This window comes from Heloderma suspectum, chromosome 8, assembly GCF_057233095.1.
Source record: "Heloderma suspectum isolate Gila_16-S chromosome 8, 16-S_ref, whole genome shotgun sequence".
Taxonomy (NCBI): domain Eukaryota; kingdom Metazoa; phylum Chordata; class Lepidosauria; order Squamata; family Helodermatidae; genus Heloderma; species Heloderma suspectum.
Genome location: NC_139465.1, coordinates 757,531 through 783,846, shown reverse-complemented (window position 1 = coordinate 783,846; position 26,316 = coordinate 757,531). Strand labels below are relative to the sequence as shown.

General features: G+C 59.4%; 1 protein-coding gene across 41 annotated transcripts in view; it reads left to right on the top strand.

The window, feature by feature from the left end:
- PMFBP1 (polyamine modulated factor 1 binding protein 1) overlaps positions 1-26,316 on the top strand; it is a 49,188-nt gene that overhangs the window by 21,781 nt on the left and 1,091 nt on the right. For 5 of the 41 annotated variants that reach the window (XM_084812535.1, XM_084812533.1, XM_084812519.1 and 2 more), the window contains 15 exons: positions 5,681-5,752; positions 6,621-6,740; positions 7,916-8,083; positions 8,396-8,638; positions 8,731-9,276; positions 9,365-9,487; positions 9,608-9,734; positions 9,863-10,020; positions 10,103-11,175; positions 11,328-11,481; positions 11,789-11,956; positions 12,215-12,361; positions 12,446-12,613; positions 12,719-12,781; positions 17,638-19,644. In XM_084812535.1, coding sequence (XP_084668661.1) covers positions 5,681-5,752; positions 6,621-6,740; positions 7,916-8,083; positions 8,396-8,638; positions 8,731-9,276; positions 9,365-9,487; positions 9,608-9,734; positions 9,863-10,020; positions 10,103-11,175; positions 11,328-11,481; positions 11,789-11,956; positions 12,215-12,361; positions 12,446-12,613; positions 12,719-12,781; positions 17,638-18,117 — 3,810 coding nt within the window. In that variant the 3' untranslated portion in view covers positions 18,118-19,644. Of the gene's footprint in view, positions 1-5,680; positions 5,753-6,620; positions 6,741-6,784; positions 6,848-7,915; positions 8,084-8,395; positions 8,639-8,730; positions 9,277-9,364; positions 9,488-9,607; positions 9,735-9,862; positions 10,021-10,102; positions 11,176-11,327; positions 11,482-11,788; positions 11,957-12,214; positions 12,362-12,445; positions 12,614-12,718; positions 12,782-17,637; positions 19,645-23,785; positions 23,896-24,118; positions 24,194-24,639; positions 24,734-25,667; positions 25,739-26,316 lie in introns of those variants that run through there. The other 36 variants (XR_014784683.1, XR_014784682.1, XM_084812547.1 and 33 more) reach the window with 36 other exon arrangements.

Genomic DNA, 26,316 nt, shown 5'->3' with positions numbered 1-26,316 from the left:
GGTGGCCACTGGTCAGTCAGCGCAGGGGCGCGGGACGATGAGAGGGCCCTCCATCGGCCCCTCCAGATCCCTGGAGTTGCCTGCACTGGATGCCCCCCCACCAGAGCTCAGAGATGGGTGGCACGCCTGGATGTTCTCTGCTGGTCCCAGTACGGCAAGGAAGGGAGGGGTCTTTGTTGGCCTGCTTGCAGGCAAGGCATCTTCAGGAGAAGCACTTGGCTGGGAGGAGGAAAGCTGGGCTCCAGGAAGGGTCACTGCCGCCTCCTTCAGCCTAAGGGGTCAGTGGGTCCCCACAGTCGCAGCCGTGCCCAAGACCTTCAAAGGGGCCATGCGGCTCGGCAGCTCTGGCTGCTCCTAACTGCCTCCCGAGCAGCTCCAGCTGCACCCTCGGACGTTGAGCCAGGGCTGCTGCACCCTCTTGCGCCTGCCGTGCTTCGCAGGCCTTGGCTTGGGGCGCGGAGGAGGGAGCGGTCTGAGTGCCGGGGGGCTCCGCATTCCATGGCGATTGGAGGTGGGCAGGCTGAGCCTGCCGGTGGCCCCAGCTCTCAGTCGAGCCCTGTCCCCCGCCCATAGGCTGGGGGCATGCGCATCCCGCCCTGCAGAGGTGTGGGGCTGCCCCTGCCCCATCTTGCTCATCAGCACCTCAGAGGGGCATCTCAGCGGCCTTTGCTGTTCTCCTCATTTCCATCTTGTATCCTAAAATATGCACGCCAAGTTCCGCTCAGCAGACACCCCTAATCTAATCTCTACGTCTGCTTTCTAATTTTCGCAGTCGGGATAAAACAAATTGGCCAGCGTTAATTGTCTGCACAGCAGCCCGGAGCTTCAAGCGGTGATTTACGAGCTCCGAGCAAGCACTCTGCAACACATTTTTCTTAATTTATTTTTAATGAGCCTCTCAATTAATTTTCTTGGAAACATCTTAATGATGTTGGAGGCGGGTGTTAATGAGGCCTGTGCTCGTGCCTCATGCTGCGTGCTTTCAAGTGCCGCCCAGCATCCTGGGTGCCACTTCGGCTTTGCCGCCGGGCCCTGCTGTGGGGGGGCAGAAGCTCACCTCGGGGGCCGCCCCCCTCTGAGGGAAGCTCCAGATCCAAGCCCTGCAGCACCTGCTACTGGCCTTGGGGTTTCCAGAGCCGGACAGGCAGAGAAGCCATCCAGCACGCCAGCCGGACTAGCCCCTGATCTCTATGCAAGAAGAGGGGCCAGAGCTCCCCTGAAACCTGGGCTCATCCATCCATCCGCCTCAGAGCAGGGAGCAGCACGCGTCAAAACAGCTGTGGATCTGTTTTGCATCCTATGTCTGCAAGATCCACGCCCTCCCACCAGCAACGTGCTCCGTGGGTGGGGCGGGACGCCTGGCCTCAGCAGCAGCCTCCGTGTAGGGGGTCGCGTGGTCTTCCCGGCAGGCGCTTGGCCAGGCTCTGGAAGGCCCTGCCTCCCCTGCCTGAGCTCAGAAGCAGGCTGGAGCTCCCCGAGTTGCCAGGCAGCCACCCAGCGAGGGCCACAAGGACGTGGCCCCAGGAGGAATGAAGTAGCTGCCCCGGATCTGACGGTGCAGATGCCCAGGCAGAGGCCAGGCCAAGTGGCATGCTGGGCCCCCGGTGGTCTTCCCTTGAAGTGTGGCCCCTCTGGGCTCTCTGGCCCGTGCCGGCTGTACTCCAGTCTTGCGCCATGGCTACTCGGCTGTCATCCCTCTCACCTTGAGGCATTCGGGGTGTTCCAAAGGAGAGCTGGGCGTGGGGAAACCCGCAGGCCGGGGACCCGGTCCCTCCGGCAGTGAGGCGTGCGCTGCCGGGCTGGTGATGCCAGCTGCCTTTTGGCGGGAGGAGGAGCCAGCCTGGCTCTGGTGCCAAGGATGAGCCTGCAGGGGCGGGGAGTCGTTCTTTAAGAACTCTGGGGGCCGGCCAGAAGTTTAGTTTTTAAATGTATGTACCACCCTTCCATTTGCAACCCCCCGCAGGGTGACCACTGGGTAAAAACCGGCAATACATTACATTGGAAAAACAACAAGAACAGGTCTGCAGTAGAGATAGTCGAATCTGTCAGCAATAGTGGCTTAAAACCGTCTTGACACATTGGAGGAGCAGAGCAAAGAAGAAAGGGAGCGTGCTTGGCACCAGAAAGACGTCGGGTTGGGCCCCCACGAGCCTGCCTGGGCTGCCATGGCAGAGAAGGCCTTCTCTCCAGCCCACTGCTCCAGCTCCGGCCGGAAGAGGAGTCCAGAGGAAGGCTCCAGAGACCATCTTAACTGGCAGGCAAAGTGTGTGGGGGAAGTGGCGGCCCTGGCTCTTCCGGTCCCCAAGCTCACCCCAGGCTGCGGCATAGGAACCCGCAGCAATGGCAAGACCAGGGCCATGGAGCCCAACCCTCAGCCCAGTGCAGGAGTCCGGTGGAAGGGATACCTGAGAGATGGCTGCCCCGTCTCTGCTTGAAGACCCAGCGACGGAGAGCCCACCACCTCCATCACCACTGGGTTCCATTGTCTGGCCATCGGGGAGTTTTTCCTGATGTTCAACCAAACTCTGCCTTCCTGTAACTGAAGCCCGTTATTCTGTGTCCTGCAGTCTGAAGTGATGGAAGAGGGCTGCAGCCTATTCCCCGCAAGACACCCCTTGAGGTACTGGCACCGTGCTCTCATGTCCCACAGTAATCTTCTCCAGGCTAAACCTACCCAGCTCCTAACAGCTTTCCTCTTGGGACTTTAGTTTCTAGTCCCCTGAATATCATTATCTTTGCTGCCCTTCTCTGAACTCATTCCAATTTATCTGAGTTCTTAAAGTGTGGTGTCCTGAACGGGACACGGTATTTGAGGTGAGGTCTGCCCAGCACAGAATAGAGCGAAACTTATTTTCTGTGATTTAGAAACTGTACCTCTATCGATGCAACCCAAAATTGCATTTGCCTTTTTTACGCTTATGATCGAGTACAACTCCAAGATCCTTTTCTTACTTACTATTGTCAAGCCAGGTGTCCCCCATCTCACCCCTGTGTGTTTGATTTCTCTTTCCTAAATGAAGAACTTCGCTCTTGTCTCTGTTAAATGTCATTCTGTTACTTTCTGCCCAGTTTTCCAACCGATCAAGATAGTTTTGAATTTTCTGTCTTCCAAGGGATGAGCTATCCCACCCAGTTTTGGGTCATCTGCAAATTTGACGCGCGCTCCCCTCGCCTCTTCCTCCAAATGGTTAACAGAAATGCTGAAGAGTCCTGGGCCGCCCCACTCAGTGCCTCCCTCCGGCTTGACGAGGAAGCCCTGACAAGCACTCTTTGAGTGCGGTTCTCCTGACAGCTGTGGACCCGCACCTGGGGAAAGCGCCATCCAGTCCACTTACGGCGCAGTCCTATGGCTTCCACCCTCAGTGCTCATTAGCCTCCGCACTCCGATGCTTGCACGCATCCCCTGTGGAGTGGGAGGAGCAGCAGAGGCGATCGTGGCCTCCACCGCTCCTCCACACTGCCTTTTCACTAAATCCGTGCTGGCTTCCAGCAATTGCTGCATTGGTATCAAGGTGCCCACAGATGGAGTGCTCTGGAATCTTCCCAGGTGTTGATGTCTTGCTATAATTCCCCGGATCTTCCCTTTGGCCCTCTTTGAAGATGGGGACGACATTGCCCTCCTCCAGCCCTCTGGTACTTCACACCAAGATTTCTCAAGGAGAATAGACAGAGGTTCCGAGAGTCCGCCCGCTGGCTCCTTCAACACCCAGGGGTGCAGCTCATCTGGACCTGGGACTTGAACGCATTTCAGTTGCTCAGACATTCCCTGACCATCTCTCTGTCGTGCCCAAGCTGTACTCCCACCCCTTCCGCCTCTTCATCACATATGCCAGGTGGGACACAGATCCTCCGCTGGGAGAAGATGAGCCAAGCTAGGAGTTGAGCAGTTCCACTTTTTCTTTGTCACCTGTCAGCAATCGCAAGCTTCAAAACTGTTACTTTGCTCTCCTTTTTCTTCGGGCGTCGCTGAAGAAGCCCTTTTCGTTAGTCTTCGCATCCCTCACCGACCACCGCTCATCCACGCTTTAGCCTTCCTGACGCCATCCCTCCACTGCGGGCTACCTGCCTGTGCGCTTCCTTGGCGACCTGTCCTCCTTTCGCCTCTTATTGGTGTCCCTTGTGCTTTTCAGACCCTCACCAAGCTTCGTGTGTAGCCACACTGGTCTATTCTGTTTCTTCCATTTTCCCCGCTCGGTGGGATTGTTTCTGACTGAGCCTTAAGCGCCTCCTTTTTTAGGCCTCCCATTCCTCTCCATCTTCTCTTCCTGTTAGGCTTTCCTGCCATGAAATCCTACTTATTGTTGCTCTGAATTTATTAAAATCATCTTTCCTGAAGTCCAAGGTACTCGTCTGAGCACACCCAGCTAAAGGTTTCTTTAAAATCAAGGACATGAGCATTACGTGGTCACTTTCTCCCAAAGCTCCTGTTAATGTCCCCCATTACTACTACTTCATGCTTCCCTGACATATCCGCAGTTCACTTTTGGAACTCATGGGCCACTTCGTCTCCCTGGGTCGCTGTCTTTATTCCTTCCTCCATCTGCTTTGACTCAGACGCTTTCAGCGGCCGCCACGTTCATCCCCTTGGGCTTCTGTGGTTGCACAATTCTAACCTGCAGCGCTTCTGCCCCCGCTTCTCTGGCCCTTGCCGCAGGGAGTGGCTCCCTGTCCTCTGCCCAGTAGGGCTCCGGCACCTTGCGTCCTGTCCTGCGAGGTCTGCTGTAGACCTCCTCCCACAGGCTCTGAGCCACTCCCTGCAGCAAGAGCCTCGCGCGCTGTCCCCTCCTCTGCCGGGCCCGTCACCCGCGCCGGTTGCGCCTCCTCCCGGTCCTCCTGCTCTTCCTGCCGAGCCGCCCCTGCAGTTGTGCTCTGTGCCAGGACTCCTCGCCCTCTCTTGCGCCTCGGAGGGGGCCGCTCACTGCTCCAGAGCTCTCATCTCCCCCCCCCCCAGCGATGAGACCAGCATGCACTGGCTGCAGACGTGCGCCGTGCTCCCTTCAGGCAGGAAAACAAACACACCGCATCCCTCGTAGGCCACCATGGCTGAATGGCATCAGTCCATACTCGCTTCCGTGTGGGTCCCCCCCTCGCGAGCAGTGCAGCGCCCCCCCCCTCTCCCGGCCAGGTTTTCTCAGCGCATGCTGTCCACTGGACTGGATGCACGGGGAAGTGTTGTCTGGGGCGTCCTAACGAAAGGAGGTGGCGGCGCTCGCCTTGCTTTCCAGGCCGCAGAGGAGACCGAGGCCCTGCACAGGCTGCAGGGGCCAGGCGCGCCCTGCAGCAGCATGTGGCCACGTGGGAGGCTGTGGGAGCACCCCCTGGCCCACCACGCCCAGGAGCAGCAAGGGAGGCATGTGGGAAGGCAGCAAGCCTTTCTCCCGGAGGCGGGGACCCTGGCCAGGGTGGCACTCTTGGGGCGGGCAGGGCATCCCCAAGGTGTCCCTCATGGGCTGGCGCTTCTCCCCCAAGGGTCTGGCAGCACCCGGAGCCGAGCCCGGGTGGGGCGGGCAGCCTGGCCTTAGCGTGCCTCCGCCTGCTGGAAGGCCTCCTGAGCTGGCGGCCCCCTTCTGGGGCTGGGCGCTCTGCCCTCTGCAGCCACAGCCCGGCCCCAGAAGCGCCTGGGCTGCTGGGCGAGAGAGCTGCTCTTGCCGGCCTGGCGATGCCCCTGTTTCTGTTCCAGATCCGGCAGCAAAAGCAGCAGACGGCCACCCTGGCGAGAGCCTCGGCTGACGCCCGAGCCGCAGAAGAGCAGGTACTGGGTGTCCCCTCCTGGGCAGTGACACTGCGAGGGCCTGAGGGAAGGCCTGGCCCCTGAGGACCTGCTCCCGCCCTCGGCTGGACCTTCCCCTCCATGTTCTGGCCCAGCTGGGACCCCCGCTCCCCGCGCGGCTCATAACGAGGACAGTCCCGACCAGTGATAAAAACCCAAGACAGCCTTTCCACCCTGAAGCCGTGGCACTTCGGCCAAGACCCAGTTTTGTGGCTCCCAGATGCCCTCTGGAACAAAGCCATCTCCATCCAGAGCCTGCAGATGGACATGACAAGCGGGGAGCCTGCTCTGTGCCGCCACTGCCAGGGCCTCATCCCGGGTCCACTCGGTGGGCGCGTTGGGGGTCATCTCTTGCCCGGCGGGGCGGCTCAGGCCCAGGCCTGGCCCTGTTTAAAATGCTGAGGCCACGACAGGTGCCGCGTGGCAAGGACACCATCTGGCAGCTACGGGAAGACTTGGCGACGTCTCAGGCTGCCCAGGAAGCGGCCAAGGCCGGTGCCCGCACCAAAGAGGCCGAGATCCAGGCATTGCAGCGGAAAGAGCGTTTTGCACATCGGCAGCTGAAGATGTTGTGAAGCGGGGCGTGTGCACCACGGGCTGGGCCGACACGCAGCGTGCTGGAAGGGGGCTCTCCAGGAGCACAGCCTCTGCCCGGTCTTGGGGGGGCTTCGTCCCTGGCCCCCAGTGTGGAGCTGTTGGGGCCGGCTGCTCTGGATGCTTATGTGTTGCTCCCCAGAGGTGGGATCGGAGAGTCCTGCTTGTGGGGAATGGGGGGCACCCAGGAAGCCCACCATCTGGCCCCCACATTCTGGTCCTCACGTTCTGTTCTGCCCTCTTCTCTTGGGGCCAGGTGGATCGGCAGAGGGAACTGCTGAGCAAAGAGCAGCATGAATCCCACATACTCCAGGAGGAGCTGCAGAGGAGAGGCCAGGAGCTCAGCACCCTGCAGAAGGCCCTGAACGCACCAGAGGTATGGGAGCTCTTCTCAGGCCTGGTTTTCCTTTCCCTTGCTAGGCCTCGCGGGCCAAGGAGCAGCCAGTCTCCTTGCAGGAGCAGCTTTCCAGCTGCCAAGATCAGGTGAGCTCCCCTCCCCCTCCCCTTGCTCATGGGGCTTCCGTCCCTAGTGGGAGAGACCCTGGCCCAGGCTGGCCCCAGCTGCCTCGGCTGCCCCGTCTGGCTCCCGCGGGCATGGCTGCTCCTCTCCCTCCAGCGCCCTCGCCTCCGTGGGGCCACTCCCCCCTTTCAGGGCTTTCACGGGGGCTTGTCTGGCCGTGGAGCAGTTGGAGGAGAGCAGAAGTGATCCGAGGTCCAGGCAGCGCAGGACGAGCTCGTCCGGTGCCCAGCGCGGCTGGCGAGGCACTCGTGCAGCCCCAGCAGCTGGCCCTGGAGGCCTCCCTGCAGAAGGCTCGCGAGAGAGAGAGAATGCGGCAGCCCAGCCGAGTTCCAAGTTCTAGGCATTATCTCCGGAACCTCTGGTGGTGCTGCCGCTGCCACCTGTGTTGGTGCTGCCGCTGCCGCCAGGCCCATCCAGTCAAGGCCTCCCCAGGCGGGCACCTGCTCCAGGCTGTCGTGGTGCTCCAGCGACACCCGAGGAGGAGCAGACGCGAGTGAGGATGCGGTGGCAGGCGGGCAGGGGAGCCTCCTGGCCATGGCTGCTCCTGTCCCCAGCAGAAGCCTCCTGGGCTCTGCGAGCGGCGGGGGGTGATCCCTGGGCGGCCTGCCCCTGTCGGGCTTAGTCCTCCGAAGGGCCAGGCCAGGGCGGAGGGGGCGCCCCTCCCCTGCACGCCCAGCTTTTGCATGGGCCCCAGGAGCATCTCCTTGGGGGAGGCGAGCCCTTCGCCACCGCTTGGGCCGCTCCCCTGTCCTCTCCCCAGCACACTGGTGCTTGGGCAGGGGCGAAGGCAGGGGTGCAAAGGGGCCCTGGGCCCGCCCGTCCTCCGTCCTAGGAGCCGGGCTGCTCCACGTCAGCGCTCTGGGTCTGCCTCGGTGATGGGCCGCCAGGGCGGGCCACAGTGCCAAGCGGCTGTAGCTGGGGTGCTGAGCAGCAGAGCCCTGCAGCGGGAGGAGGGGGCGAGGGGCCGGGGAGGTGGCCGGAGGGCGCAAGGCGGCCTTGCGAGGACAGCGCTTCTCCTCTGGTGCCACCAGCTTGTAGGGAAGGAGGCCGAAGCAAGCAGCCTCCGGGGGGCGCTCCGCCGCCTGCAGGACGAGCTGAGGGGCCCACGGGACGCTTGCGGGGCGCAGGAGAGGACCATGGTGGAGCAGACGCGCACCATCCGCCCCCTCCGGCAGGAGGAGGAGGCCTCCCTCAGGCAGGTCAGAGCCCTTCTCCGCGGGCAGCTGGGCTGAGTGCGGCGCTCTCGGCTGGCCCTGCCCTGCCCTGCCCTGCCCTGCCCTGCCCTGCCCTGCCCTGCCGCCCTCCTCTCCAGCAGCCGGGGGCTGTTTCCTGCCCGCTGCAGAGCCTCAGCTCCAGACGGGTCTGCCCCCACCGCCAAGGCCCCTCTCTCGCGCAGCCGCGAAGGCCTGGCGGGGGGGCGCAGGCCAGGCCGAGGCGGCGGCCAGGGTGGCCCCCGCTCCGTGAGCCGCCCCCACCTGCCTGGCTTGATCGCTCGGCTGTGCCGCTTGCAGAGCCAGGCTACGGCAGCCCTGCTGGAGCAGCTGCAGGGCGAGCTCTGCTCCCGCCAGCAGGCCCACCAGGCCGACATGGAGCAGCTGCAGGGGAAGCTGCAGCGCCTGCAACAGGAGCTGGACGTCTGCAAGGGCCGCAACCAGGACAACCTCAGCACACTGCAGGCCCGCGAGCGCGCCCTGGAGAAGCAGAGCCTGGAGCGGGATCTGCTGCTGCAGCAGTGCCAGGTCCTCAAGGACCAGGTGAGCCGGGCAGGCGGGCAGGCTGGGCCTGGAGGGCCCCGAGCCCCGAGCTGCCTCCACCCCGTCTCTTGCGCGCCCTTCTGTGCCTGCAGCTCTTCTACTACGAGGAAGTGACCCAGAAGCAGGAGCTGGAGCTCTCACACCAGTCCGAGCGGGAGCGGCACCTGCAGGGGCAGCTGGGCCAGGCGGAGAGCAGTGCCAGCGCCCTGGAGAGCAGCCTGGACCTCTACAAAAAGAAGTACCAGGCCTTGCTGGGCCGGGCCGGGGAGCTGGAGAGCCGGCTGCAGGGCCTGCAGGAGGAGCTCGCCAGCCAGGTGGGGGACTCTGGGCTGCGTGGCCCCACAGAGCGCCCCCCCGCCCCCCCGCCCCCCCGCTCTGGAGTCGCTGCCCCCCCTTTCCCGCTGCAGGCCAAGGAGCGGGAGGAGGCCGAGCGGAAGCTGCGCACGGAGCAGCTGATCCTGCAGGAGGAGCTGAGGGGCAGGTGCCGGCAAGCGAGCCGAGCGGGAGATGCTGTCGCGCAGCTGAGCCGGGAGCTGCAGGAGGCCCAGGGGGAGCTGAGCCAGGGCCGGCGCCTTGCCTGCCGCTGTGAGGAGACCCTCCGGGAGCTGCAGGGGCAGCTGGCGGCCAGTCACGCCAAGGTGAGCGCGCCGGGGCCGGCCAGGCAGCGGCGGTGCGCCTGCGCCCCCCCCCCCCCCCCCCGGGACCAGACTGACCACTGCTCTTCAGCTCCTAGAGCAAGAGGAAGCGCTAGCCGCGGTGCACGGGGACTTCGCCTCCTACAGGGCCACACACAGCTGCTCCAACGGCAGCTATGAGAGCCAGGCCGCCCAGTCGGAGACCTTCCGGCAGGTAGGTGGGCCCTGCCACGCTGCGGCTCTCCTGGGCACGCGAGGCGTGGGCGTGCTGGGGACGCCGCGGGCGGCAGCCGGCCGGGCCTGGCTGAGCTGTGGCTCTCTCTGGCCTGCCCAGAAGCTGCTGCAAGCAGAAGAGGAGTGCTCCGAGCACCAGCAGCGGGCTGCGGAGTACCAGGCCTTGGTGCGGGACGCGAAGCTGGCGCTGGCGAGAGGGGCCGCGCAGGAGGACAGCACCCTGGAAGGTAGCGCCCCGGGCGCCGCCCAGCCCCCTGCACCCCGCCCAGCCCGGGCAGCCCAACGGGGCAGGCGGGCGGGCCCAGGCTGGGCGGCCCCCCGCCGCCAAGCGGGCGCTGATCAGGCCTCCTTTCAGACATGGCTCGCCTGGAGCGGCGTGTGTGGAGCCTGTGCCAGGAGGCGGCGGCCGAGAGGGAGCAGCAGCAGCTGGAGGGGGCGGTGCTGGAGCAGCGGGCCCAGCGGCTGGAGCTGGAGCTCCTGCAGAGCCACCAGCTGTGTGGGCAGAAGGCGCAGGTGAGGCGCCCGCCCGCCCCGCGCAGGGGGCAGGCGGGGCGGGCGGGGCCGGGCTCTCCTGCTGCACTCTCGCCTCCCGCAGGCCCTCCGGAAGTGGGAGGAGCTCCTGCGCCAGTCCCAGGCGGAGATGCTGCGCGCCCGCAGCGCCCTGCAGGAGAAGGGGCAGGAGGTGGAGCGGCAGCGCGCCCGGGCCCAGGACCTGGAGGCCAGCCTGCAGCGCGCCCAGCAGGAGCTGGAGCACAGCAGGGCCGAGTGCGGCACCTTGCGTGCCGAGGGGCAAGCGCTGCGGCAGTGCTTGCACGAGAGCCAGCAGCAGCACCAGCAAGCGGGTGAGCAAGCCCTGGGCAGAGTGGCGCTTGCGCCTTCCCCCGGGCAGCAGGCCCCCGCTGACCTCCACCCCGCAGCGTGGTGTGGCAGTACCTGGCCTGTGGGCGGCTGCCAGCCTAAGCTTTTCAAGGGCCGCCTCCTGGGCGTGGGCTGGCTGCAAGGCCTGCGAGGTCTGGAGTGGGCAGCTGGGCTTGCTCTGCAGCAGCAAGCAGGCCCTCTGGTTTCTGCGGCATCGGGCAGCTGCTCAAAGCCCCGCGCGATCTGGAGGCGAGGTGGGGCTGTTCCCCTGGAGCTAGTCCCGCCCCCGTTGGCCTGCGCCTCCCCCTCTGCCCCGCCGGGGCTCTGTCCGCCCCATGTACCCAGCAGATGTGGGAGCAAGCGAGCCCTGCCTCGTATCCAGCACCTGCATCTGCATCCCGCCCCTTGCCCCTCGCCCCTCGCCCCTCGGTCGCCTTACCCAACGATAATAAGCGGCAGCTCCGGGGGGGCCTCTCCGTACCAAGAAGGAAATCTCACTCGGCCACGACGCTGCCGGAGCGAAGCTGCAGCAAAGATGGGAATGGGAACGGGGAAGCCCAGCCCCAGCCCCCCCAGGGCCTTGCCAGCCCCGGCCTGCTCCTGCCAGCCACTCAGCCCCATCTGCCCCACAGCCCAGGCATTGGCGCAGCGGGAAGAGCAGGCATTGCTGTCCCAGAGCAGCCTGCGCAGCGCCCAGGAGCAGCTGGCTGAGGTGACGCGCCACGCGCAGGCCGGCCGCCAGCTGGAGGCAGAGCTCGGGCTGCTCCACGAAAGGCTGTCCGGTGCTGGAGCAGAGCTGGAGCAGAACAGGTAGCAGCTGCGGGGCCTCGCCAGGGGCGGGGCGGGGGGCAGGTCTCCCTCTACCCAGCCAGAGCCTCTGGGCAGGGGAGGGCGGCCCTCTCCCAGGTGCGCCTCTTCCACCACCACCATCTCCTCCTCCTCGCGGTGCCATTCTCCTGCAGAGAACTGCTGGAGCAGCTGGCAGAAGAGCTGAGCCAAGCCAAGCAGCAGCACCAGGGAGCCCTGCAAGAGGCTCAGCAGCACCGGCAGGCGGCGGCCCGGCTGGAGTTGGCCCTGGAGAGCAGCCGGGAGGGGCTGAGAGGCCTGCAGCGGCGGGTAGGCAGGCTGCAGTGGCCAGGCGGGCGGGGTGCGTTCCAGACAGCGGGCTGCGCAGAGCCCCTGGCTCGGCGAGGCCTTCAGGGACACCTGTGCCCTCAGGCACAGGAGCGCGCGTCCACGCCGGAGGAGCTGCCAGCGACACTGGGCCAGCAGCAGCAGCGGGAGGAAGGCCTGTGGAGGCAGCTGCCAGGGCCATGGAGTGGGGCAGCCACCTGGCGCGGGCGCACACAGACCCGATGCAGCCGCCCCTCCTGGCAGAGCTGCTGGGGCCATTCCCTGGGCCTGACGGAGCCCACCTCTGCAGCTGCAGGAGGAAGAGTGGAGAAGCCAAGGCCTGCGAGCCTGCGTGGCAGAGTGCGAGGCGGAGCGCCGGGTGCTCCGAGAGGGGCGGAGGGCGCAGGCGGCTGAGCTGCAGGGTGCCCGCGGCAGCCTCGAGCACGCCCAGCTGCAGCTGCAGCAGCAGACGGCAGAGGTGAGGGACCCCGCCCTGCCGGCTATGATCCCCTCTCAGGCGCTGCGGCAGGAGGCGGCCCTCTCCCGGCTGCGCGCGCGAGGGAGCGGCCAGGCCCTGGTGGCAGCCACGAGGCTGGCCCAGGGCCTCAGAGGGCAGGCGGCCTCCTGCCGGGCCAGCCAGAGGGAGCTGGTGGAGCAGGGAAGGCAGGGCCACGCAGCCCGGGGGTTTCTGGAGGGGCTGCCTCTCCTCCTGTCCCACCGCCCTCTCTCTTGGTAGCTGGAGCAGAGGGCGCGGGAGGTGTGCTGCCTGCAGGCAGAGGGCCAGCTGGCCCAGCACCGGGCGGCCCAGCTGGAGGAAGAGCTTGCCGACTGCCGAGGGCAGCTGCAAGAGCTCCAGGGCCTGCAGCGGGAGCGGGAGCAGGAGGTGAGTGTTCCTGGCCCTGGGGAGCGGCAGCCTCCCGCCCCACCCAGGAAGTCCGGCCCAGGCTCACCTGGCCCTCTTCCGCAGGCCTGCACCACTCGGGAACAGCTGGCTGAGCTGGGCAGCCAAGTGCAGCGCTGGCAGAAAGAGCACCAGGCCGCTAAACAGGCCCTGGCGGAGAAGGAGGAAGAGCTGGTGGTGGCGAAGGTGGAGCTGGCCTCGCTGGAGGAGAAGTGCCGCAGCACAGCAGAGGAGGTGGAGGCGGCAAGGGGCTCCCTGCAGGGCGAGGGCGGTGGGCCCCCTTGGGATGGGCGGTCCTCCTCGGGTGGCTGATGCTCTTCCTGGGGCTTCCTTCGGCAGAGGGAAGAGCTGCAGAACGAGGCCAACCTTCTCCGGCAGCAATTCGTTGTCTCCAGGCAGGAGGTAGGACCTCCCTCGCACCCGGCTGGGCTGGCTGGCCCTGCTGTGTGCAGCCAAGGTGGGGATGGCAGGGCCAGGCCGGGCCTGCAGCTGCCTCCAGCCTAGACACTGCCCTGGCTCAGAAGCCCTCCCCACACGCGCAGCACCCCCCCTCAGCACAGCGCTGAAGGAAGCTGCAGAGCATGCTGCAAAGCCGCGCCCTCCAGCGCAAAGAGGCTCCCCGCTAGTCGCCCCGTGGGACACACTGCTGGGCACGGTTCCCCTTCCCGGTGGGACGGCCTCTGATGCCCCCGGGGAAGGTGGCAAACCCCACATCAGGGGTGCGGCGGGCCTCCTCTGGCGTTCGGATGGCGCCCCGTGGCCAGCAGTAACTCCAGCAACCCGAGCTGAGGAACCGGAAGAGTTTCCACATGCCGGCTTGGCCTCCCCTTTGTCACAATATGCCCTGCTGGCTCAGACCATGGTCCATCTAGTCCAGCATTCTGTTCACACAGCAGCGAACGAGCTGCTGACCAGGGACCCACAAGCAGGAGACGAACGGAAGAGCACCCCCCGGCCATGTTCCCCAGCAACTGGCGTACGTAGGCATCCTGCCTCGGGTACTGGAGGTAGCCGTCAGGACTAGTCGCCATCGAGAGCCTTCTCCAGAAATTTGTCCAACCCCCTTTTAAAGCCATCCAAACGGGTGGCCATCGCTGCGTCTTGTGGTTTAACAAGCGCTGTGTGAAGAGGCCCTTCCCTTTATCTGTCCTGAATCTCCCACCAATTACCTTCGTGGGAGGACCCCAGGTTCTGGTGCAGCAAGCCCACAAAGACACGGGCTTGCCGCAGTTCTGCCAGAGGTTGTGCAAGCCTCTGCTCCCCTCCCCAGCACCCCGAGAATGCCAGTGGAGACTCCAACAGCCCCCAGCCCTGGAGTGCTCCTCTCTCCAGACAGAGATGCCCGGACTGCCTCCCAGCTCGCCCGAGCCTCCGCCGATCTCTCTTCCTGTGGCTGCTGCTTCTAGCTGCCCACGCGCTCTGTGCATCCCCCTTGTCTTTCTGCTGCTCTCTCCAGCCTTTCCGGAAGCCCCACTTGCCAAGAGGGCATTCCGGCCCTTTGCAGCGCAGGCGCCTCCTCTTGAGCAACGGTGAGGCCCATCAGCTTCACTTGCTACAGAAGGGGGCTCCCTCCATGGCCCCAGCCCAGCCCCGCTTCACGGTGGAGCACCGGAGATCTCGGGCGTTCAAAACATGCTTGCGTTTTAGTCGGTCTTTCTTCCTTCACCTTTCCTCTCCTCCCCACATAGAATCATAGAATAGTAGGGTTGGAAGGGGCCTACAAGGCCATCGAGTCCAACCCCCTGCTCAATGCAGGAATCCAAGTCAGAGCATCCCTGACAGATGGCTGTCCAGCCTCGTCTTGAACGCCTCCAGTGTGGGAGAGCCCACCACCTCCCCAGGTAATTGGTTCCATTGTCGTATTGCTCTAACAGTCAGGAAGTTTTTCCTGATGTTCAGCCGGAATCTGGCTTCCTGTCACTTGAGCCCATTATTCCGTGTCCTGCACTCTGGGATGATCCAGAAGAGATCCTGGCCTTCCTCTCTGTGACAACCTCTCAAATCCTTGAATAGTGCTATCATATCTTCCCTCATTCTTCTCTTCTCAAGGCTAAACATGCCCAGTTCTTTCCATCTCTCTTCATAGGGCTTTGTTTCCAGTCCCCTGATCATCTTTGTTGCCCATCTCTGAACCCTCTCCATTTTGTCTGCATCCTTCTTCAAGTGTGGTGCCCAGAACTGGACACAGTACTCCAGATGAGGCCTAACCAGTGCTGAGTAGAGAGGAGCTAATACTTCCCGGGATTTGGAAGCTATGCTTCTATTAATGCAGCCCAAAAGAGCATTGGCCACATCACATGGTTGGCTCATATTCCGCTTGTGATCGACAACAATTCCAAGATCCTTCTCGCTCGTAGTGTGGTTGAGCCACGTATCCCCCATCTTGTAACTGTGCATTTGGTTTCTTTTTTCTAGGTGCAGAACTTGGCATTTATCCCTATTCAATGTCATTCTGTTGTTTTCTGCCCAGCACTCCAGTCTATCCAGATCACTTTGAATTTTGTTTCTGTCTTCCAAAGTATTAGCTATCCCACCCAATTTTGTGTCATCTGCAAATTTGATCAGCATTCCTTGCACCTCCTCCTCCAAGTCATTAATAACAATGTTGAAGAGCAGTGGGCGCACAACTGAGCCCTGTGGTACCCTGCTCGTTACCTTTCCCCAGTTCAAGAAGGTCCCATTGATAAGCACTCTTTGAGTCCATTCTGTAGCCAATTGTGGCTCCACCAGAGCATTCTTTCATCTAGCCCACTTTGAGCTAGGTTGTTCATCAGGATATCATGGGGCACTTTGTCGAAAGCTTTGCTAAAGTCGAGGTATATTATGTCCACAGCATTCCCACAGTCCACAAGGGAGGTGACCTGATCAAAAAATGAGATCAGATTTGTCTGGCAGGATTTGTTCTTGACAAATCCATGTTGGCTTCAAGTAATCACTGCATTGTTTTCAAAGTGCTTCCAGATGGATTGCTTTATCATCTGCTCCAGAATTTTCCCAGGGATTGATGTCAGACTGACTGGGCTGTAGTTCCCAGGTTCTTCCTTTTGACCCTTTTGAAGAGAGGGACAACATTAGCCCTCCTCCAGTCATCTGGCACTTTCCCCGTCCTCCATGATTTCTCAAAGAGAATAGACAGTGGCTCTGAGAGTTCTTCTGCCAGTTCCTTTATTACTCTAGGATACAGTTCATCTGGCCCTAGAGATTTGAACTCATTCAAAGTAATGAGGTGTTCCTTGACCATGTGCCTATCGATCAAGCTGCAATCCTGCCCCTTCAGCCTGTACTTCGCCTTTGCCAGGGGGTCATAGACCCTCTTTTGGGAGAAGACTGAGCCAAAGTAGGAATTGAGCACCTCTGCCTTTTCTTTGTCATCTGTTATCATTTTGCCATCCTTATTTAAAAGCTGAACCACCTTTTCTTTCCTCTGTCTTTTACTATGCATGTAGCTGAAGAAAGCCTTTTTGTTGCTTTTAGCCTCCCTCACTAACCTCAGCTCGTTCTCAGCTTTAGCCTTCCTGACGCCATCCCTGCAATTCTGTGCTACCTGCCTGTACTCTTCCTTTGTTGCTTGGCCTTCCTTCCACTTCCTATATGTGTCCTTTTTTGTATTCAGGTCATCTCTAAGCTTTTTGTGAACCACATTGACTTCTTCTGTTGTCTTCCATTTTTTTTTCTTGTTGGAATGATTTGTAATTGTGCCTTGAGAATTTCCTTTTTTAAAGGCTCCCACCCATCTTGGACTCCTTTTCTCGTTAGCGTCGCTTGCCATGGGACCTGACAGATCATTGTTCTGAGTTTATTAAAATCAGCTTTCCAAAAATCCAGGGTACGCATTTGACTACCCTCGGCTTTTGCTTCCCTTAGAGCCAAGAACTCAAGTATAACATGGTCGCTTTCCTCCAGAGTTCCTATAACTGCTACTTTATCCACTGAGTCATCTCTGTTGGTTAGGATCAAGTCAAGGATAGCCGATCCTCTAGTTCCTTCCTCTACTTTCTGTAGGAGGAAGTTATCTACCACACAAGCCAAGAATTTCCTGGAGGGGCCATGTTTGCAGAATTTGTCTCCCAACAAATATCAGGGAAATTGAAGTCCCCCTTTACTACTACATCATGCTTCCTTGAAACATTGACTGTTTGCTTTTTGAAAGTTTCATCCTCGTGTTCTCCTTGACTGGGTGGCCGGTAGTAGACTCTGACCATCAGGTTCCTTTTATTCTTTGCTCCATTTATTTTGATCCAGATGCTCTGGATGGGGCCACCAAGCTCCTCCTCCTGTATTTCTGTGCAGAGATACGTATTTTTCACATACAGTGCAACCCCACTTCCCTTTCTGTTCCTCCTGTTTTTTTTGAACAAGTTATATCCTTCCATTGCTGTATTCCAGTCATGAGAGTCGTCCCACCAAGTTTCAGGTACACCTATCAAGTCCTAATTTCCCTCCTGTATTAAGAGTTCAAGTTCGTTCTGTTTGTTCCCCATACTCTGGGCATTAGTATATAGACATCGAAGACCATGTGCTTCATAGTCTCGCTTCCTTCCTACATGTGTCTGAAGACTATTATTGGGCGCTATCAGAGCTGTTCTCTCCGTTGCAGTGCATGCGCCTACGTCCATTGTTACCCCAACTTTACATCTCCCTTCCCCGTAGGATTCAGTTTAAAGCCCTCCTGATGAAGTTCTTCATGCTGTGGCCAAACACATTCTTCCCATCCTTTGTGAGGTGCAACCCGTCCCTTGCCAACAGCCCATCTTCCAGGAAGTATAGCCCGTGGTCCCAGAATCCAAATCTCTCACGCCGGCACCACCTTTGTAGCCAGTCATTCACCCGGAGTATTCCCCCCCCCCTTTCTATCCCTCTTCTAACTACTGGAAGGATGGATGAGAAAACTATTTGGGCCCCAAGGTTTTTGAGTTTCCTCCCAAAGCTTCAAAGCCTGATGTGATTTCTTCGTAGCTATGCTTGGCGGTATCATTTGTTCCCACATGGCTGAGAAGAAAGTGATACCTGTCAGTGGGCTTTATGAGCACAGGCAACCTTTCAGTCATGCCTCTAATCCATCCTCCCGGGAGACAACATACCTGGCGAGTCCACGGGTCTTTGTGACATACTTGGGTCTCGATCCCACGCAGCAAGGAGTCTCCCACTGATACCACTCTTCTTCTTGTTGTAGGCCTGGGTTTCATCGCCTCTGTTTGACTGACCTTCAGCCTCTTGCTCGCTCTCATGCAGGTTCCCCTGTGATTCTTCCTCTGCAGGCTGTCCTCCAGTCTCATCCGCATGTACCTGGAATCGGTTCCGTTTCCACTGGTGCAGAGTGGCGTCTAGTTCTTCTTCTCCTAAGTGTCACCCTTTTCCAAGGGTTAGAGCTGGTACTGGATCAACGTTGCAGGGGCTTTGTGCACACGGGAGAGGGAGCCCCAGAGGAAGCTGCTTCCCATCTGCTTCCCTCATCAAAAAAGTCTTGCAGGAAGACGGGGAGACCCGGCATTGCCAAGGAGGCCCAAGAGCAGGCCTGGGCTACCGTGGGCTCGGACCTGACACCAGTGGCTCCTCGAATGTGGGCTGTGGCTCCTCCCCCCCCCCGAGGTCTGCTCCCCGTCACACATCAGATCTTGCCTGAGAGAGGGGCCACAGAACGTGGTGCAGGAATCCACCGAGATGGGATCGCGCCAGCCGCTGTCGGCTGGGCTTCAGAAGAGAGCCCCCCAGCAGCAGTCCTGGCAATTCAGCATTGAACTCCGGAGCGTGCGACGGCTGCCAGCACAGTGGCCTGGTGAAACACCTGCCTCAGCACCTGGCAGGTGCCGCCTGCTTCCCATCCAGCACCCGCCCCTTTTGGAAACCCACCAGAGGCTCTCCTGGTGAGAACTAGGGGCGAAAAGGTGGCACTGCCTTTGGAGACAGGTGGCCAACAAAAGGCACAGCACTCCTTTTGTCCTGGACAGACATTGTATGGGACCCACAAGTCCAAGTGGTCCAGACCAAAACCTTCCGGGAGTGGAGCACAGCAGTCTTCCTCATCATTTCTCAAGGGACCAAAGATGCTGAGGGCCTCCATCGATGCCAATAGGCTCAACGCCACATCCTTATCATGGGGTGTTTCCATCATTTTGCATCTGAGAAGACACAATACCAGACGCCTGGGTTCAGGAGATTGTCTCACAGGGTTATGTTCTGGAATTTGCCCATGGGCTTTGGGACAAATTTGTATCACCGTCAAAGTCCAAGGACCCCAAGAAACACACAGCCTGTTATAGGCTGTCCAGCATCCCCTGAACATTTGGGCACTGGAGGCAGTACCTTGGGGCCAGAGGCAGATGGGTGTTCTTTCCATTTTTTTCTTGGTTCCCGAGAAAAATGGGGAGTCCTAGGCCATTCTAGATCTAAAGTGGCTGAATAGGTTGCTGATGGAAATTTGGGAGGTCACTTGTGGTAGCCATCTTGAGGGATGACTTCCTGGCATCCATTGACCAAACAGAAGCATAAACATAAGAGCAGTGGACCAAATTGGACCACAGACCTCTAATCCAGCGTTCTGTTCCCACAATGGCCAACAAAATGGCTCATGAGAAGCTGATAAGCAGGACATGACTGCAACAGCACCCTCCCTGTTGTGTTCCCCAACAACTGGCAGACAGAGGCATAGTTGCCTCTGATCCTGTAGGTAATTTATTTAAACATGTATAAGCTGCTTTTTAGGGGAAAATCCCTCATAGTCTTATTCTCCCTGAATTTGCCCAATCCCCTTTTAAAGCTATGTAAATTGATGGCCATCACTACATCTTGCGTTGGCGAATTTTGTAATTTAACTGCACTGTGAAAAGGTCCTTCCTTTTATCTGTTCGGAATCACCCACCATTCAGCTTCACAGGATGATCCTGGGTGCTACTGTTATGAGAGGTGGAGAAAAACTTTCCCTCCATTTTCTCCACGCTATGCATACTTTTGTACACCTCTATCATGTGTCCCCCCCTTGCCTTTTCCCCCCAACCTAAACAGCCCCACATATTGTAACCTTTCCTCATAGGGGAGTTGCTCCAGCCTCTTGAGCATTTTGGTTGCCCTTTTCTGTACCTTTCCCTGATCTACAATATCCTTTTTGAGGTGCAGTGACCTGAGCTGTACACAGTATTCCAACTGTGGTCACAGCATAGATTTGTGTAAGGGCAGGATGATCTTGGCAGTTTTATTTTTTATTCCTTTCTCAGTAACCCGCAACATAGAATTTGCCTTTTTCTCAGCAGCCACACGCTGGGTCTGTACATCCCACAAATGTTTCTTCGTTTCTGTTCAAACGGCACTCCCACTCAGTCTTAATGTTGGCACTCGGGGTCCCCCCCAAGATCCCCTAGCATTGGTGAATCATGTGAGGCAACAGGGGCTTTAATCTGTCCCCATATCAGATCACCTACTAATTCAGACACCCTCCCGACTCAGGTGTCAAGGACACGGAGATGACTCGGGAGGGTCTCGAGGAGCATGGTGGTTTTGTGGTTGGCACTGCCAAGAGTGTGTTCGTTGCATGTCTCATATGGAACATGAAAGGTCATCTTGGACACCACCCCATTTCAAGTTTTGCTCTTGTTGGACAGGCAGTGGAAGCTGTGGGACATGGCCTGCTGCATGCAGAAGACGCATAATTACCTTTGTAAAGCTTCTGGGAGTGATGGTATCATGTCAGGATCTGATGGAGTGGGCAAGTCTTCACTCAAGGGCCCTCTAAAGGCTACCGCAGGACCAGGCTGCAGCATGCGCACCTCCACCACCAGGCATCCCACAGTATGTGTGCATCCCTCTGGACTGGTGGTTGAACCCACAGTGTCTGTCATGGTGGGTGAGCTTCACAGTTCTGGACAGGGCCCTGATCTCCACAGGTGTGAATCTTTTTGGAAGGGGGGGGGGCATCTAGACAGCCACCATGTCCAAGGGCAATGGATGGTGGAAGAAGCCCTGAGAAGCATCCACTGGCTGGAACTCAGAGGCATTGCTGGCATTCCAGGATCTTAGCAGTGGTTGCCATGTCCTCACCGGGACAGACAATCTGTCAGCAAAAGTGTATGTGAACAGGCGAGGGGGAATGTGTCTGACGCTGCTCCACACAGCATCCAGCTGGTAATGGACGGGGTACGCCGCCACTTTTGCTCCACGAAGGTAACTGACCCCCCGGCAAAGTGGCTCATCAGGAATCAGGGTGGACCCACAAGCCGAAGACCTTCCCGCCAGTGACACAACGCTCTGGGATCCTGGAGGTGGATCTCTCCACCAGCACAGAAAATGCTCAGGTCCTTGACAAGATGCCCACGCCCAGGGGTGAGGAGCATACACCAGGGATGGACAGAAACTAGATCTCCAGAGGTTGGGAACTGCCCAGAGAGGTTCAGCAATTGGGCAGTATAGAAATGTAATAAATATAAATAAATACATGTTTTTGACTTCACCTCCCAGCATTCCTGGCCATTGGCATGCTGGCAGAGGCTTGTGGGAGATGAAATCCAAAACATCTGGAGATCTACCTTCTGCCCACCCCTGGCAGTGCTGCTCCAGGGGGGCTCTTGTATGCATTCCCACCCATTGAACTGATCCCAGCTGTTCGCAAACAGGATGAACTGGCTTCAGGTGTCATCCTAATAGTACCACAAAGCGGCCTGGTTCCCGGACTCGATCAGCACGTCCGCACAGAGTTGGTAGAGGTGGCTCAGTTGCAGGGACCTGCTCCTGCAGCATCCGGCATTGCACCTCATTTGGTAGTACTCCTGCTGAGAATACTGGGCCTGAGAGGTGGGCGTTTGAGCAGCCAGTACTCAAAAGAGTCGAGGAAGCCCTTTCTGTCCTCTGGGCAGACTCATGCGTTGTCTTCATCAGAAGAGGTGGAGAAAACCTTGCCGCCCCATGATCATCCTAGTTTAATAATCATATTGCTGCTCCTTCGTGTATGTTACACCCCACTTTTGTAAAAAATAATCCTGAAGTATCTGGATGCCCTCCAGAGTCGGGAGAAAAGGAAATTGCTTCCCACATAGTCCTGTTTGCAACGTGCCGCTCCAAGGGCATTCCGCCAACTGCCGTTGCCCGAGGGCTTCCGCCAGCATTCTTCGTGAGGGGTAGCTAGGCGGGTCTCCGGGTGGTGGGAGGAGCCCCCTCCCGATCTGTGACTTCTTTTGTTACCCTTTGAGCAGGGGGTTGGACTCGATGGCCTTGTAGGCCCCTTCCAACCCTACTACTATTCTATTCTACCCAGCCCTTCCTTCTGCTCCATTTTCCTTTCAGTTGCCTGAATGTGCATCACGGTGTGAGGAGCCGAGGGGCTCTTCCAGTCTTGCCTGGGGGCATGGAGATAGAGGACCCCGCCTCCTTGGAGCGACTTGGCCTATTAATACAGGAGGGAAATTATGACTTGAGAGGTGTACCTGAGACTTGGTGGGACGACTCTCATGACTGGAATACAGCAATGGAAGGATATAACTTCTTCAAAAATAACAGGAGGAACAGAAAGGGAGGAGGGGTTGCACTGTATGTGAAAAATACATATCTCTGCACAGAAATACAGGAGGAGGAGCTTGGTGGCCCCATCCAGAGCATCTGGGTTAAAATAACTGGAGCAAAGAATAAAAGGAACCTGGTGGTCGGGGTCTACTACCAGCCACCCAGTCAAGGAGAAGATGAGGATGAAACTTTTGAAAAGCAAATAGCCAATGTTTCAAGGAAGCACAATGTAGTAGTAATGGGGGACTTCAATTTCCCCGATATTTGTTGGGAGACAAATTCTGCAAACGTGGCCCCTCCAGGAAATTCCTGACTTGTGTGGCGGATAACTTCCTCCTACAGAAAGTAGAGGAAGGAACTAGAGGATCGGCTATCCTTGACTTGCTCCTAACCAACAGCGATGACAATAGGGATAAATGCCAAGTTCTGCACCTAGGAAAAAGAAACCAAATGCACAGTTACAAGATGGGGGATACGTGACTCAACCACACGACAAGCGAGAAGGATCTTGGAATTGTTGTTGATCACAAGCGGAATATGAGCCAACAATGTGATGTGGCTGCAAAAAAGGCCAATGCTTTTTTGGGCTGCATTAACAGAAGCATAGCTTCCAAATCCCAGGAAGTACTAGTTCCCCTCTACTCAGCACTGGTTAGGCCTCATCTGGAGTACTGTGTCCTGTTCTGGGCACCACACTTTAAGAAGGATGCAGACAAAATGGAGAGGGTTCAGAGGAGGGCACCGAAGATGATCAGGGGACTGGAAACAAAGCCTTATAAAGAGAGACAGAAAGAACTGGGCATGTTTAGCCTTGAGAAGAGAAGACTGAGGGGAGATAGGATAGCGCTCTTCAAGTACTTGAAAGGTTGTCACAGAGAGGAAGGCCAGGATCTCTTCTCGATCATCCCAGAGTACAGGACACGGAATAATGGGCTCAAGTGACAGGAAGCCAGATTCCGGCTGAGCATCAGGAAAAACTTCCTGACTGTTAGAGCAATACGACAATGGAACCAATTACCTGGGGAGGCGGTGGGCTCTCCCTCACTGGAGGCCTTCAAGACGAGGCTGGAGAGCCATCTGTCAGGGATGCTCTGACTTGGATTCCTGCATTGAGCAGGGGGTTGGACTCGATGGCCTTGTAGGCCCCTTCCAGCCCTAGTATTCTATGAGTGTATGATTCTGTGAACCCAATGGTTGGCTCTGCCCCCATTCAAGAGGAAGAGCCTACTGCACAAAGGGTCAGAATCCTCTGGGAGTCTGGAGAACAGGAACATACGGTGGGTCATTTCCTTTTCTTTTGCATTTCTGATCTCCGTTGCATTGGCTTCAGCTTGTCTGCATCCTCTTTCAGTCTGGCCCTCAAAAAATGGTTGTGTTGTGACCTGTCCTGTCCACAACTGACCATCTGCTGTGATTTTGCTGGTGCTGTGGTGAGGTCACCTGCTGAAATTGATGGGCCACAGACTCAGGAAGGACCCAAGGATGTTATTCAGCCCACAATGAATAAGTCACGTCTTGAACTCACTGTCCCAAGATGTGTGGGCTGCTGTTGAGATGGAGGAGGAGCAGCAGTCATCAGGTCTCAGTCCCTGGGGAGCCAGCAACTGGGCAGGACAGAGGCCTCCAGGCCCTGCTTGTGGGTTTCCCAACAGCATCTGGTTTGGACCCTGGAAAGCTGGGCAAGGCAGCCCTGCGGCCTGGTCCAGGTACAGGGCTCCCCTGTTGTGTTGCCCTGGAACAGCCACTTAGCAGGCTGACGCCCCTCTTGCTCTTCTCTGCTGTCTAGTTGTACGGGGCTGGGCTGGGCTGGGCTTTGGCCCTTTCTCCAGAGCATTTGGTGCTGGAAAGGGCCGAGGTGGCTTCCTCCCTCTGGGCCACGCCAGGGTGCCCCAGCCACGCTGCCCTCTTCTCCTCTGGCAGGTGGAATCCCTGCAGTCCTCCCTGGAGACAGCACGCTCTGACAGCCACCGGCTGCACCACGAGAGTGAGTTGGTGGTAGCCAACGTTGGCCAGTGGGTAAAGGAGCAGAAGTGAGTGAGCTTTGCCCAGTTGAGGCTGTTTCTGCAGCCTGGCTGGACTGGCGCAAGCGCTGGCCCCAGCCCCAGCTCGGGGGATCTGGCGGGGGGACCTTGCCTCCCACAGTTGCCACTTGCTGCCTCGCCTTGCCACGGGTTCCTTCTGGGAGGGAGGGAAGGAGGGAGGGAAGGTGCCTTTCTGCCCTGCCCCTTCTGCACGTGCCTCCCTTATTTGCAGGCAGGTGAACGAGAAGCTGGGCCACAAGATCCGAGACCAGGTCAAGCACATTGCTCAGCTGACAGGCGAGAGGGAGTAAGTGTGGCAGCCTGGCCTTTGGGAGCCCCCCCTTAGGGTGCCATCTGAGAGACCCAGGATCTTCCCCCGCCACCCTGATGCTGAGCTCCTGCCTCCCACACTTCTGCTGCCCCTCGGGGGGGCCGTGGGAGTTTCTCTCCCCCCCCCCGCCGCCCCCACCTCCAGTTATTAACAGCAGAGCAGCTTCCTTGCATGTGGACCGGACACCCTGGAGGAAGAGCCATCACTTCCTGGCACCGTCAACCTGGCTGAGCTAGTGGGACCAAGGCTCTGACGCAGAAGGAGCTTCCAATGTCCCTGGCAGCCGCAGCAGCCAGAAGCCTCTGACGGTAGAGGAGCTCGTCCTCCTCTCCATGGCCAAAGCGCGATCCCCCATGGGAGCCCAAAGCCCGCCACTCTGTCGCTCGTGCCCTCCCTTCAAGGGCTGTGGCTTCTCTCCACAGCCACCTCCATGGCTTGATGGAGAGACTCCAGCAAGAGAACAAGCGGCTGAAAACAGAAGTGGCTGAGCGGCGCATTGAGTGTGAGCGCCTCGAGGCGAGTGTGGGGAGGGCTGTGCGTGACGGGGGCAGGTCTGGGGAGACGCCCATGAATGGATTCTTGCAGGATGGGCCAGCCAGGGCGGCCCCCTGCTGCGACGCGAGGGCCAGCCCCATGGCAGGGGCTGTGGCTGGACAGGCCCCCTCGGCCCAGCTCGGCGCTCTTGGCTCTGCCCGCCATTCCTGGCTCCGCTGCGGACAGTGCTGAGGCGCCTGGCTTCCAGAAGGACTGCGGTGATGCATGTGCGGGAGCAGCAGCCTTAGGCCAGCTGAAACCTGCTCGAGGAGGGAAAGCCAGTGACACCACGGACTGCTGGAGAGCGGCAGCCCAAGGGGGCCTGGGGCTGATGCAAGGTTGGGGGCCCTGCCCCAACACCCGCCGAGGACCCATGCGGGTGTGGGGCTCCAGTGCCCAACGGGGCGGGCCCCTGGGCTTTGCAGGGCCTTGGGCAAACTGCCCTCCCGGCAGCCCAGTGGCCCTTCAGCCCACCCCCTCCGAACCTCAGCCAGAGGCCTGTGGCCGCAGCAGGCAGACAGCGCCTGCTTTGCAGGCACTCTGTCAAGCTCCGGGCATGGCGGGATGCACAGGCACACCAGCACCACCTGGGCCAGTGCAGTCCTGGAGGGGCTCCGCTGGGCAGCGGGGGGTGTCTCCAAGGGCTGCAGGGACCATGGCAGTCCAGTCCACAGCAAGCCGCTGCCGTGTAAGGCAGGGCAGGGTGCTCCTTCGTAAGCACTGTAGCAACAGCACTGATGTGGGGGCTGAGAGAGGATTCTGGCACCCTGCCCAGAATGGCAGCAATGGCGGCAGCCCACTGGCACCCTGCCCAGGGAAGGCCCCTGCAAGGCAGGGCTTGGATGGGCACCAGGGCCAGTGGGCTCTGCCAGACAGCTTCTTCATAGCACTGCCCCCCCGCCCTTCTTTCTTGCAGGCTCTCCACAGCAGTGATCTGGACCCCTGTGCTGTACTGCGCCCGCCTTGGCCCACACTCCCAGGAGACGAGTAAGTGCTTCTGCTCCTCCCCCAGGTAGCAAGAAGCCCTCCCTGCTGCGGCGAAGGCAGGGAGGTCTCCAGCAGCTGCCTTCCTGCTCTTCAGCTTGACAGGCTGCATCCCATCCAGGGCTGCCCGGCCCAGCCTGGCCCGGCCAATTGAGGGTGGGTCACATGCTTGCAGGCCACAGTGCTTTGGGAAGGCGCGTCTTTTGAGTTCTGCATGAAAGGAAGAGGCTGACTTCTACCCACAGGCTGGGGCAGCAGGATGCACCACAGAAGCCCCAGCGATGGCTGCAGAGTGCCATGCAGCCAGGCCTCCTACGACCCTCTCGTGCAGGGCGATGCCGGGGGTGGGGGAGCAGTTCAAGAGACATCCATTGCTGCCAGGCCAACGTGCCCGGCATTCCCCATTTTTGCCCTCCTGACGTGGTTGGCTCTTCCCTTCAAGCCAGCACCATGCCTCGCTGCAGATCGTAACGGCAGCTGTAAAGGACCTCCTTTCGCCTGTCCTAACCCTACTGCTAGTCCCCCGAAGTAATTGTGCCCCAGTATTCCGTAGGGGCCGCGGTGGCTTAGTGGTTAAGACG